Source organism: Prionailurus viverrinus, chromosome X (genome assembly GCF_022837055.1).
Source record: "Prionailurus viverrinus isolate Anna chromosome X, UM_Priviv_1.0, whole genome shotgun sequence".
Taxonomy (NCBI): Eukaryota; Metazoa; Chordata; class Mammalia; order Carnivora; family Felidae; genus Prionailurus; species Prionailurus viverrinus.
The window spans coordinates 58706175-58720842 of record NC_062579.1 but is presented as its reverse complement, the minus strand read 5'-3'; the positions used below and the strand labels follow the sequence as shown (position 1 = coordinate 58720842).

The 14668-nt window shown below is 33.5% G+C and overlaps 1 protein-coding gene across 5 annotated transcripts in view; it reads left to right on the top strand.

The window, feature by feature from the left end:
* Nucleotides 1–10074, top strand: part of BRWD3 (bromodomain and WD repeat domain containing 3) — a 243586-nt gene extending 233512 nt beyond the window's left edge. For 3 of the 5 annotated variants that reach the window (XM_047843945.1, XM_047843944.1, XM_047843946.1), the window contains one exon: nucleotides 864–6467. In XM_047843945.1, the coding sequence (XP_047699901.1) occupies nucleotides 864–1618 (755 nt within the window). In that variant the 3' untranslated portion in view covers nucleotides 1619–6467. Of the gene's footprint in view, nucleotides 1–863; nucleotides 6468–10063 lie in introns of those variants that run through there. The other 2 variants (XR_007148942.1, XR_007148943.1) reach the window with 2 other exon arrangements.
* Nucleotides 10075–14668: the final 4594 nt, after the last annotated feature.

The following is a 14668-nucleotide window of genomic DNA, read 5'->3' as shown; positions in this document are numbered from 1 at the left end:
TCTGTTGGTACATCCCCTTATCATATCTTACCTAGACAATTGCAGTGTTCTCCCAACTTGTCTCTGCTTCTAATCTTGTTCCTTCTATAATCTGTTCTATGTGGAGCAACTGTAGTGCTCCTTTAAAAATATAAGTCAGATCCTGTCATTCTCTGGTTTTAAAACCCTTCACCACTAGCAGTTATATACCACAACTCTGCTTTTCTCTTACACTCTAGTTACACTGGGTTTCTGTTTCCTCCAATGGAATGTTCTTTTCCCAGATCTCACTTCATTCAGTTCTTTTCTCAGATACTACCTCAATATGAAAGTCTTTATCTAAAATACCCCATGTATACACTTGAGCATTTTTTAATCACCCTCTTTTCTTTTTCTTTATAGCATGTATCATTACTTGAAATTATATTTTTATTTACTTCATTGTCTATCAAGCTTTCCCCACTAAAATATAAATTCAAAGAGCAAGGACTTGTCTCATTATTGCCTTATTTCAAACTTCAAGCATCATATTAGGTAATCAGTAAATATTTGTTCACTGAGTCAGTGAAATTATTTTGATACATATTCCTAGATAATTCTTTCTAGAGTTCAAGCCCTTGAGATTTCTGCTCAGCTTCATCATTACCCATCATCCTTCCATACTTTCCTCCCTGGCCCCCTAAAAACACAGACAAAAATAAAAACTTCAGTGTCTTCAGTTTCTAACAGATTTAAATTTATACTCCAATACGCTCCACGATTTTACCCCATGTATCTTTGGGTGCTAAACATTTTTTGATACAATGTTTATTTTACTTTTGAACCTAAGTAATCAATCTTCCGTGTCAAAGCTTAACTTTAAAAAATTATTCATCTTGATTTAGATCACTCCCTTGATGGACCCCTTACAAATGGTGATGGCAGAGAGCCTCGGACAGGAATCAAAAGAAAACTACTTAGTGCATCAGAAGAAGATGAAAGCATGGGAAGAGAAGAGAAAGAGAAAAAAGAAACAAAAGAGAAATCACATTTATCCTCCTCAGAGAGTGGAGAGTTAGGATCCAGTTTGAGTTCTGAAAGTACCTGTGGTTCTGATTCTGATTCTGAATCAACTTCCAGAACAGATCAAGATTATGTAGATGGAGACCACGACTATAGCAAATTCATACAAACCAGGCCTAAAAGAAAACTCAGAAAGCAATATGCCAATGGAAAAAGAAACTGGAAGACAAGAGGCACAGGAGGAAGGGGCAGATGGGGCAGATGGGGTAGATGGAGTAGAGGAGGCCGAGGAAGAGGAGGCAGGGGACGAGGAGGTCGAGGAAGAGGTGCAGGTGCCACTAGAGGGAGAGGGAGAGGGAGAGGAGGAAGAGGTACTTCTAGAGGAGCCACCAGAGCCAAACGTGCACGTATTGCAGATGATGAATTTGATACCATGTTTTCAGGACGTTTCAGTAGACTGCCTCGAATTAAAACAAGAAACCAAGGCAGGAGGACTGTTTTATATAATGATGATTCTGATAATGACAATTTTGTGTCCACTGAAGATCCTCTGAATCTTGGTACATCCAGATCAGGCAGAGTGCGTAAAATGACAGAAAAAGCCAGGGTTAGCCATCTCATGGGATGGAATTATTAACAGTTAATAAATTTAGAGTAATTTAAAAAAAATTAATGGCCTTCTACTGCAGGGAATTTACTAGGAAATCTACAAAGCAAGTTGTGTGGGGACTTCTGCTTCCTTTCACATTGGTGCTTTTCCATTATGCCAGTATACATTTTTTTCAAGACTTTTGATCTCCACACTTCATTTATTCAAACAAGCCTTACTTATTAGGCCTTAAATTAAAAAAAAAAAATTCTGCCCACATACACACACACACACACACACAACACAGTACGTCACAAACACACTACAGATTTACTACATTAAGGGAGCATTCAGCTTCTTAAGAGTAGCATGACATTTTTATCTCAATGGAATATCCCTCTTTTGCTTTTGTATCACAGAAGTATAGCACCTTCTTACAGAGTTTTATATAGTTTGTTTTTGCCATTTTGATTCTTGTACCCAGTAATAATAACTTTTGCACAATACACCAATCCTATAGGCAGCTATTAAATGTTTACAGTTTCTATATTGTAAGAACGATCTGGATTATTTTACTCTTCCCAGGCTAAACTTTCATTGTACTGAACTGAAGTATATATTTATACTACAGTTTTTTGGGGGTGGGGGGATCTTGATATGCTTTTCATTGATTTGCTTAATTCATGTTAAAGGTGAGAAAGGGTTGGTGCCTTGTAAATATGTAGCAAATCTTTGTGGTGTGTCTTGATGTGTGCATTAACTTTATTAAAAAATAACATTTGAGGTATCGATCTAGACAAGGTGCCAAATGCAAAAGTTTCTTGCATCCATTTTCTTTTTCCTATTATATTTTATTGCATTAATAGAACTCGTGTAGTTTAAAGAATAACATAAACATTTGAAAAAATCCTCATCCACAAAGAATAACTTCTTTGAATAGTAGCTCAGCTACCTCTATTAACTACAACTACTGGAAACGTTAAAGAAAATAGATGCTGTTATTCATTACTGACTAAGGAAAAATAGAACAAACTTGGTAGGAATGAATACTCCTATGTTATAAGCTGAGAGGTTGTTAATAATTGTATTGGCTCTCAAAATAATAGTTGTAATTAACAAACTTTCATAAGTGTAGTATGCTGTACCTTAGGCTTTTCTTAGAACATATTTGTGTAAGTAGACTTGGTCTACTACTTATGTATCTCTGCTACCACTTACTATTTACAGCTGTGAGTGATTGGTTTTCATTTGAATTTTAAAATGTAACAAAGCAGCTAGTTTGAATTGGATGTTTTGGCTAGCAAATATTTTGAGTCAACTTTAATAGGTTTTGCTCATACCATTCCAAAGGGTTCTTCTGTTACAATCTTTCAGAAAAGAACCTCATTACACTGCACAATAATATTTGAGTAATTATTTTATAGATTAAAAAATCTTTAAAACCCTTATGGTCTTGTTTACAGCAGTAGAGTGCACATGATTCCATAAGTGAGCTTGAGTTACAAGATCAGTTTTACTCCTCAAATTTGAGAGATTGCAAATTCACTAATTTGTTAAATACTTAGATTTTTAAGGTGAGTGGGATAATACTGATCTCTGTTATTGTAACAGCAGATTTGTTACACTTAGATCAGACTTTGGGGATAAAAGAAACTTTTTAATGTATTCCTAGTAATCCCAGAACATTTCTTAAGCTAATGTGTTTGTTTCATGCTTCCAACCATTTTATGCATCTGAAAATCCTTAAGTGCAAAGGAAGGAGTACATACATAACTTTGCTCTTTTGTTTGGGTTGTTCCTGCACTAACAACTTTAAACAGTTTTCACATGCAGTAAGAATGATGTTCAGGCTTTAAGAAAGTATTGTTATGAATTGTTAATGGCACTAACTTCTGTTACTGTACAGTAGATCAAGCTGATTTTTTTTGTTGTTATAGTCTTGTTTTGTTTTGTTTTGTTTTTTTCACTAAACCAAAACGACTTCTGGTTGTAACTCAGCTGACACTTTTAACCATACTGTAGATTCAAAAACATTCACATTTGAAACTCTACCTTTTATTTTTGCTAATTAGACTAATTTTGCATTTAGACTAAATTTGTGCCTGTGTTTTCCTAGAATCAATAACAATTTGGCTTACCCTAATCAAAGTAACATAGATTTACTTAAATTGATGGATATACCCAAACATGTATTGTGTGTATCATTTTAGTGTGAAATTTTTTGACATTCTTCTATGAAGAGCTAATCTCTTCAAATGTAGAAGAATTACCATTTGTGTGATTTTAGCTATCTCAAGCTTATTTATAATTTATTTTGAAAAAAAATGCCACATTTATTTCCCATATGTCAAGATTTTCTAGGTTTAGATAATTAGAATAATGAGGCTGAAGACATTTTTAAGCACATTTTATATGTAGTGAAATACTCTGAAAACACTAGTGAACAGCATTTTGCTGTAATATTGATTTCAGTTATTAGGATTCAAAAGTCACCAGGGTATGTTAGATGAGCATATTTGCCATTTATTACAAAACAAACAGATATTTTCTGTTTGCATGCAAATTATTTTAATAAGTGTGAAAATAAAAGTTTGAAAGATAGTATTTTTACTTTTATATCTGAACATTTTCCCCCCAATTTATACTTTGCTTTTTTGTAACACCGCCTCCTGTGAATGTGTTGTAATTTGTATCACACTGAATATTTTACACTTTAGTTTTTTAGAGTACCTTTAAACCTAAATATCAGATTCAGGCATAGCAAAGCAAGTAGGAAATGAGCTGAAATTTTTGAAGAAAAGTCTAAATATTAAATAAGTTGCTAAGAAATAAACACGTGTGTGAGAACATACATATGTATAAGCCTAATCCTATGCTGGATATTAATAGTCAGTGAACTATAATATTTCTCATGAATGCTAATAATCTTTTAATTACCAGCTTTAAGATCTTAGCATGTATATCTGTTTATGAAACAAATTGTGTTTCTTCTATGTCTTTCTGTGTGTATCTCTTCCAGCAATAGGATGCTTTCCAAAACATTCAGTAGCCTATCAGCCTAAGAACTAAATTTGTGTGTGTGTGTGTGTGTGTGTGTGTGTGTAGATTTTTTTTCCAACTTGACACACTTTGTCTCAGACATTGAAAAAGAATATTTTGTATGGAAGACAGCTATATTCACAGTCTACCAACTCTTTGTCTCTGTGTAAAGCACTTAACCTATATATATATACTGCTTGATCATCCACTTCATTATGCCTTATAGGTAAACTAGGTTTTATCATGTACATGTGTCCCTCTATTTTTAATATATCCTTCCTTCATTTGTTTCTTTTTCTGTTTCCCTTCCCAGAGATCAGGCTTGTGCTAGAATTCTTCATACAGCACTTTGTTTCACCCAGAGGTTGAGAAACTGAGTAGAATTTGAAATATTTTGAGCGATTTATTATTTTGTTGTTTTTGTTGTAATCCTATAGGTTGTCATCAGACAATAACAGAGTGACTGAAAAGAAAAACATGAATGCCACTTCTTAGTTTTTGATAAAAAAATTTCGATCATTTTTCAAAATTTGTACAATTGTGGTAGTGATAAACACCTTTATTACTTATATATCTTGGGAATTATTTTATACACATTTACCAACTGGCACTAATTTTTAAAGTTAGAATTTTCACATCCACAAAAAGGAAACTTGCACCCTGTATAATTTTCAGTTTGCTGTGATATCCAACATTTACTTTTATTACCAACATTTTGGGTTCCAAAATGAATAGTTCAGCTCTGGGGGAGGGAATGGAACTTGCGACATTTAAAATTCATTGTTTTAAATATTAACCCCATCCCCAACAGTTTTGTGGTACATGAGGCTTTATGAAAATTGTATTGAAAATAGAGTAAGATCACTTTTAAGGCTTGTTTTGAAAATTAGTGTGAAAATATTTTCATGCTTTTTTGATTTTCATTTCTTAGTAAAGTTTCTTTATTAAGTTTTAATTATGAAGTTTACCAAGTTTTGTTTAAATTCTAATATAAAGTTAATTTTTTTCATGGTGCTGTATTTTGTGAACTATGAGTTGCCCTCAAGTTTCTAGACATTTATTTCTTATATAGCATTATTCTTGATTATTTTCTTTTCAATCATTCCTCCCCTGCTTACTTTTATCCTCATTTCTCTTACTGCAATGAAGACTGCACCTAATTTAGCATACTTCAACAAGACTAGCAATTTATGATTCACTGATGGGAGAAGTACAGTAGAAAGGCCCTGCAGTTTAGAGTTAAGGTGTGTTTATTTATATGTATGTCCATTTGTTATTCTTATACCTATCTTAATTAAATCTATAATATGAGACTTTGACATATAAAAGCATGATAAGTATTTTCTAAAAAATAAAACTATTGATACATATAATCACCATTGGTAATTGACTTTTAAAATCACATACAAAAATATTTAGAAACCCAGTTGGGAAATGTGTTTTTACATATGTCACCAGATACACATTAAGCAGTACTAGAAATGTTAATTTTTTAAACAATACTGTGGTGATGGCAATCAGTAATTTATTTCTTTGTCCTGTAACTTACCATCTTTGTCTTTTGTAATCCCTTACAAAGTATTAACAAAACTGTACCTTATGTTTGTTATTAGTATCCACAAATTTTAAGATAGAAAGTCATTGAGTTAATAGTTAATGTGATGTTGTATATGGACAAAATGTCCATTAAACTAAAATTCAGTAAAGAAAGGTAAACTAACTGGCTTGGTTTATAAAAGATGTTTTGTTTGGCAGTTACCAGTCACTATAAGCAGTTATCTTCAAAGACAAAAAACTGGACTAATTTGTTGGCCATTCTTTATGGGATGTTTACAATAAAATTCCAAGTTGTTTGGAATCAATTGCACTCTTGCTACTTTATGCCTTAACTCAGGTACCGGAGATAATTAACAAGAAGAAAGAAATAAGGAGTTTCCTTTCCATTATTGAGCTTCAGAGATTTTAACATGTAACTCTTGGGCCCTTTCTTTCTTGTTTCTTTATTATATATTTTATTACTGTTTTTTATTTGAAAAACCAGACTGCTTATCAAAGAAAATTAAGGGGTTTTTTTGCCATTGCAGATATTCTTTAGGTCACTTTTAGGTAATAAATATTTTAATATTTTAAGTGTGGGCTGCTTGGTGTATTAAATAACAGCCTGCAAAGCTTTAGTCAACATTTTGTTTTGAAATGAATAGATTTCTAATGTCTTTATGGTGTATAAGTTTTAACAGCTAAGCTATGAATCCCTGGCATTTTTTTATTTACAATAATATTGCCCACAGAGGCTTAACTGTATTATAAATATATATGAAGGAAGGAGAGAAGTAAAGTGAGAAGTAACTTTTGATCCAGGAATTGAAAGCCCTAACATGAACATTTACTCTACTTAATGCACTGGGAATTTTCTTTCCAGTGGCAAGAACTTCACTTGGTTCAAGGTAAGTAAACTGGCCAAAGACTGGACTGTATGTTTTATACATATATCGTCTGTTTTATGTATTCAGAATCTAGAAACAAGGTATTTAGAAAAAATACCATCTTTGTCTTCTCATACAGTACCCAATGGCTATGAAAGTAGCCCAGATTTTCACAATATTTGGAGTAAGACAAAGATATATTGTTTGATATTTGTGTTTAGTTGCTTGATTGGTTAAAGATAGCCCTATTAAAGATGTAAAAGTATACATTAAAATTTCCTTAGTAGCAGGCTTTGATGTTTTCTGGCTTCACCTGCTAGGTTTTTTTTAAATAAATAATTTTTATAACAAAATATTACAACAGTATTCAGAAGAAGATCCATTTTTTTCCTAGTTGACAAGGTCAAGAACAAAGTACTCTCTACCCTCTTTCTCAGTTATATGCCAATATAACTTATTATATAAATTATATAACAATTTAAAGCTACTTGCCAAAAATTCACAAAGTACATTGAAGCAGATAATATATTGAACCTGTGAGTTGGTTTTCTTGGGATATTTAAGCCCATACACTTTACTTATATTTGCTATCTTAGATCTTTTATATTATTACTTAAATGCTATTTTATGCTACATATGGCTGGAAAAACAAATATATTATTACATTTTTTATGGTGCTAATGCTTTCCCAAAGTTTTGAGGAAACATTTTTTTTTCTTTTTCTTTCCTTTCTTTGTAACTTTAGAATGGTTTCCTTTGCCAGCTTCAGCAATTGCTTTAATAAAGTTACCTCTTATCTGGAGATTATCGGGAGATTACAAGAATCTAATAAATTTAAGTTATTATTAACAAATTAAAGTTTGAGTTTGATATTGGAGAATTTTTAAAAACAACTTCCAAAAGCTAGTATCCTTTCATTAATGCATAAATTTTGAATTGTCAACTTTCCTGCTCAGCATCTTTAGGATTCTCTTCAGAGAATACATTTTGCAGTAAATCTATGAAGAAGTCAAAACAATTCAAATTGCTTGATTTAGGTTACTAATATTACTTGGTAGAATTTATCTTTAGGGTTCTTTTTGTGGTTTTTTTCATGTTACAACTCTAAGAATTTTTGTAGAAACAATTTATATTTGGAATTTTGTGTAGTCAAGTAATTTAAGGCAGTAAAACTTTTTTAAGGTTTTTTTGTTTGTTTTTGCGTGTATCTTTTTTTCTTTTAAAAAAAAGTGAATATCATGGGGGAGCCTGGGTAGCTCAATCAGTTGAGCTTCCGACTTCAGCTCAGGTCATGATCTCATGGTTCATGAGTTCAAGCACTGTGTCAGGCTCTGCTCTGAGAGCTTGGAGCCTAGAGCCTGCTTCAGATTCTGTGTCTCCCTCTCTTTCTGCACCTTCCCCACTCACACTCTGTCCTCTCACTGTCTCAAAAATAAGTAAAAATTAAAAAAATTTTTTTAAGTGAATAGCACGTTAAAATGAGATTTGCAGGGGCGCCTGGGTGGCGCAGTCGGTTAAGCGTTTGACTTCAGCCAGGTCACGATCTCGCGGTCCGTGAGTTCGAGCCCCGCGTCAGGCTCTGGGCTGATGGCTCAGAGCCTGGAGCCTGTTTCCAATTCTGTGTCTCCCTCTCTCTGCCCCTCCCCGTTCATGCTCTGTCTCTCTCTGTCCCAAAAATAAATAAATGTTGAAAAAAAATTTTTTTTAAAAAAAAATAAAATGAGATTTGCAGCTCAAATTGTATAATCATTGTTAGGGAGATATTTTGTTACACTTGCACACTGTTCATCTAAAAACAGTGAGGTGCTGATGTTTCTGAATTGTTTCCATTTATTAAATTTTAATGTATAAATTAGAGCAAACCTTGTATCTAAAAATGTAAGTGCTAAATTTCTCTAGTCTGATCGTAGGGAGCAGAAAATATGCCCTCGATATTCTCATAGTCACATCACCAAGTAATCCTTTCACTTTTAGATGTTGTTCATTTTTATTGTGATTGTGGTTGATAGTTTTCATGATAAAGAAAAATAGTATTAAGGAAAAATAATAGTTTGAGTTTATGGTAGATACATTTTTGCATTATAATTGCCTCAAAAATATAAGACTGGTAAATACAGTAAAAAGTTTTCAACACTGTAAAAATACTAATCTTTTATCACTTTGCTTATAATTATTCAAAGAGAAATTATCAGAGAACAGTCTGAGATAAGTCACATGTGGGCATATCCTTCACTGATACATTTGAGGAACTCCAGATACATACAGGGATCTCATTCATTGAAGAAGATATTTACCAGCAGGAATTTTAGCCCATATTTATATCAGTGATAAAAGATGGCTAAAGAAAGACTAGTCTGTCTCTTCCCAGACTTGCTTATTTGTTCATTAAACATTTGATGAGTACCTTCTATGTGCCAAGCACTGTAATTCTATAAAGAGCTTTAGAGTTTACAAAGACCATCCCTCAAACATATTCTAAATCACCACAATGCAACTATTAGTAAATTCCACTTTTCAGATGAGAAAAATGAGTTTCAATGAAATCAAATCATGTGTAAAGGTCACATGGCTAGTAATAGAAAAGCCTTGATTCTTCCAGAATATCTACTTACAAGTTTCCAGTTTTCACCTTTATATCTTATTAATGGGATAATGTCTGGTTCCATTTTCCTCCTTCCTGTTCACCATGAAAGGGAGACTCCAAAGTCATGCATGTGTATCTTCAAAATCACAAGTAGGAAAATGAATGGAGCTCTTAAAGTGCATATATTTATACACACACAAGGGTGAATGTCCAAGAAAAATGTAGAGAATTTACTCCTCTTTTTTTAATTTATTTTATTTAAATTCAAGTTAACATACTGTGTAGTATTGGCTTCAAGAGTAGAACCCAGTGATTGCTCACTTACATATAACACCCAGTGTCTGTGTCGCATCCCAATAAGTGCCCTCTTTAATGCCCATCACCCATTTAGTCCTCACCCAACCAACCTCCCCTCCAGCAACCCTCAGTTTGTTTTCTTTATTTAAGAGTCTCTTATGGTTTGCCTCCCTCTCTGTTTTTATCTTATTTTTCCTTCCCTTCCCGTATGTTCATGTATTTGGTTTCTTAAATTCCACATAAGAGTGAAATCATATGAGATTTCTCTCTTTCTCTGACTGACTTATTTTGCTTAGCATAATACACTCTAGCTCCCTCCATGTCGTTGCATATGGCAAGATTTCATTCTTTTTGATTGCCAAGTAGTATCCCAATGTATATATGTACACCACATCTTTATCCATTCATCAGTCGATGGACATTTGGACTCTACATAATTTGGCTATTGATAGCACTGCTATAAATATTGGGCTGCGTGTGTCCCTTCAAATCAGCATTTTTGTATCCTTTGGATAAATACCTAGTAGTGAACTTGCTGGGCCGTAAGTTATTTCTGTTTTTAACTTTTTGAGGAAACTCTATACCATCTTCCAGAGTGGCTGCACCAATTTGCATTCCCACCAGCAGTGCAAAATGGTTCCCTTTCTCTGCATCCTCACCAACATCTGTGGTTTCCTGAGTTAATTTTAGTCATTCTCACAGGTGTGAGGTCATATTACATTATGGTTTTAATTTGTGTTTCTCTGATGAGTGATGTTGAGCATCTTTTCATGTGTCTGTTAGCCATCTGGATATCTTCTTTGGAAAAGTGTCTATTCATGTCTTCTGCCCATTTCTTTACTAGATTACTTGTTTTGGGGGTGTTGAATTTGATAATTTCTTTACATATTTTGGATACTAACCCTTTATCCAATATTCCATTTGCAAATATTATCTCCCATTCTGTTAGGCTTCCTTTCAGTTTTGTTGATTGTTTCCTTTTCTGTGCAGAAGCTTCTTATCTTCATGAAGTCCCAATGGTTCATTATTGCTTTTGTTTCCCTTGTCTCTGGAGACATGTCTAGTAAGAAGTTGCTGCAGTCATAGTCAAAGAGGTTGCTGCCTGTTTTCACCTCTAGGACTTTGATGGTTTCCTGTCTCACATTTAGGTCTTTCATCCATTTTGAGTTTATTTTTGTGTATGGTGTAAGAAACTGGCCCAGTTTCATTCTTCTGCATGTTACTGTCCAGTTTTCCCAGCACCATTTGCTGACAGACTGTCTTTATTCCATTGGATATGCTTTCCTGCTTTGTTGAAGATTAGTTGGCCATACATTTGTGGGTCCATTTCTGAGTTCTCTTTTCTGCTCCATTGATCTATGTGTCTTTGTGCCAGTACCATACTGCCTTGATCACTGCATCTTTGTGATATAATTTGAAATCCAGAATTGGAATGCCTCCAGATTTGCTTTTCTTTTTCAATGTAGCTTTACCTATTTGGGGTCTTTTGTGATTGCATACAAATTTTAGGATTTTTTTTATAGCTCTGTGAAAAATTCTATTGATATTTTGATAGGGATAGCATTAAATGTATAGATTGTTTTAGGTAGTATAAACATTTTGACAATATTTGTTGAGTATCTTTTCATGTCTATTAGCCATTTGGATGTCTTTGAAAAAGAAGTATATTCATTGTCTTCTGTCCATTTTTTAACTGGATAATTCAGTTTTGGGGCATTGAGTTTTATAATTTATATATATAGATATTTAGGATACCAACACTTTATCAGATATGTCATTTGCAAATATATTTTACCATTCTATAGATTGCCTTTTAGTTTTGTTGATGGTTTCCTTCACTGTGCAGAAGCTTTTTATTTTGATGAAGTCCCAAAAGTTTATTTTTGCTTTGGTTTCCTTTGCCTCAGGAGACATATCTAGTAACAAGTTGCTCTGGCTGATGAAAAGAGGTTAATGGCTGTGTAATCCTCTTGGATTTTTATGGTTTCAGGTCTCACATTTAGGTCCTTAATCCATTCTGAATTTAATTTTTTGTTTGGTGTAAGAATATGGTCCAGTTTCATTCCTTTGCGTATTGCTGTCCAGTGTTCCCAACATCATTTATTGAAGAGACTGTCTTTCCCATTGGATATACTTCACTGCTTTGTCGAAGATTAGTAGACCACATGTCTTCGGGTTCATTTGTGGGTTATCTATTCTGTTCCATTGACCTATGTGTCTATTTTGTGCCAGTACCATACTGCCTCCAGCTTTGGTTTTCTTTCTCAATATTACTTTTGGCTTTTTTGGATCTTTTCTGGATCCATGCAAATTTTAGGATTGTTTGTTATAGCTCTGTGAAGAATTCTGGTATTATTTTGATAGGGATGTTTTTGAATGTGTAGATTACTTGTAGTAATATTTGTTCTTCCAATCCATAAGCATGAAATTTTTTTTCCATTTCTTTTGTGTCTTCTTCAGTTTCTTTCATAAGCTTTCTATAGTTTTCAGTGTACAGATCTTTTACTTCTTTGGTTGGGTTTATTCCTAGGTATCTTATGGCTTTTGATGCAATTGTAAGGGGGACTTTCTGAGTGGAGGAAAAAAAAAAAAAAAAAAGAAGACCAAAACAATAAAGACTACAAAGGACCAGAGAACATCACCAGAAACACCAACTCTACAGGTAACAGAATGGCATTAAATTCATATCTTTCAATAATCACTTTGAATGTAAATGGATTAATGCTCCAATCAAAAAATATAGGGTTTCCAAATGGAATAAAAAAAAATCCACATCCATCTATATGCTGCCTACAAGAGACTCATTTTAGGCCTGCAGATTGAAAGTGAGGGGATGGAGAACTATCTATCATGCTAATGGAGGTCAAAAGAAAGCCGGAGTAACCATACTTACATCAGACAAACTAGATTTTAAAACAAAGTCTGTAACAAGAGATGAAGAAAGGCATTATATGACAATTAAGGGGTCTATCCATCAAGATCTAACAATTATAAATATTTGTGCCCCAACTTAAAGCACCCAAATATATAAATCAACTAGTAATAAACATAAATTCATTGATAATACCATAATAGAAGACTTTAATACCCCACTTACAACAATGGACAGATCATCCAAACAGAAAATCAACAAGGAAAAAAATGGCTTTGAATGACACACTGGACCAGATGGACTTAACAGATATATTCAGAACATTTCATCCCAAAGCAGAAGAATACACATTCTTCTTGAGTGCACATGGAACATTCTCCAGAATAGATCACATACTGGGTCATGAATCAACCCTCAACAGGTACAAAAAGATTGAGATCATACCATTCATATTTTCAGATCACACCAATACAAAACTTGAAATCAACCACAAGAAAAAAATTGGAAAGCCCTCAAATACAGGGAGGTTAAAGAACATTTTACTAAAGAATGAATAGGTTAACCATGAAATTAAAGAAATTTAAAAATACATGGAAGCAAATGAAAATGAAAACACGACAGTCCAATCTCTTTGGGATGCAGCAAAGGCAATCCTAAGAGGAAAGTATATTGCAAAGTCTTGAGAAGCAAGAAAGGTCCCAAATACACAACCTAACCATACAACTAAAGGAGCTAGAAAAGGAGCAGTAAATAAAGCCCAAAGCCAGCAGAAGAAGGGAGATAATAAAGATTAGAGCAGAAATAAACACTATAGGAACAAACAAAAAAAGTAGAATAGGTCAATTAAACTAAAAGCTGTTTTAAAAAAAATAAAATAAAATTGATAAACTCCTAGGCAGACTTATGAAAAAGAAAAGGTACAGGGTCCAAATAGATAAAATCATGAATGCAAGAGAGGAGATCACACCAACACCACAGAAATACAAACAATTATAAAAGAATACTGTGAAAAATTATATGCCAACAAATTGGGCAATCTCAAAGAAATGGACAAATTCCTAGAAACACACACTACCATAACTCAAACAGGAAGAAATAGAAAATTTGAACAGGCTCAGAGCCAGCAAAGAAATTGAATCAGTTATCAAAAATCTCACAACAAATAAGAGTCCTGAGCCAGATGGCTTCCCAGGGGAATTCTGCCAGACGTTTAAAGAAAAGTTAGTACATATTCTTCTCAAACTCCCAAAAAATAGAGACAGAAGGAAAACTTCCAATCTCATTCTATAAAGCCAACATTACCTTGATTCCAAAACCAAAGACCCCACTAAAAAGGAGAATTACAGGCCAATATCTCTAGTGAACCTGGATGCAAAAATTCTCAACAAGATTCTAGCAAATAAATTCAACAGTACATTAAAATAATTACTTGCCATGATCAACTAGGGTTTTTTCTTGGGATTTTTTCAGGGCTGGTTCAATATGCACAAATTAATGTGATATACCACATTAATAAAAGAAAGGATAAGAACCATATGATCTCTCATCTGATGTAGAAAAAGCATTTGACAAAATATAGCATCCTTTCTTGAAAAATACCCTCAAGAAAGTAAGGATAGAAGGAACATACCCCAACATCATAAAATCCATGTATGAAATGCTCACAGCTAATATCATCCTCAATTGGGAAAACAGAGCTTTCTCCCTAAGGTCAGAAACATGACAGGGATATCCACTCTCACCACTGTTGTTCAATATAGTAGTACAAGTCCTAGCCTCAGCAAGCAGACAACAAAAAGAGATAAAAGGCATACAGATTTGCAATGAATTAGTCAAACTTTCACTCTTCACAGATGACATGATACTCTGTAAGAAACCCGAAA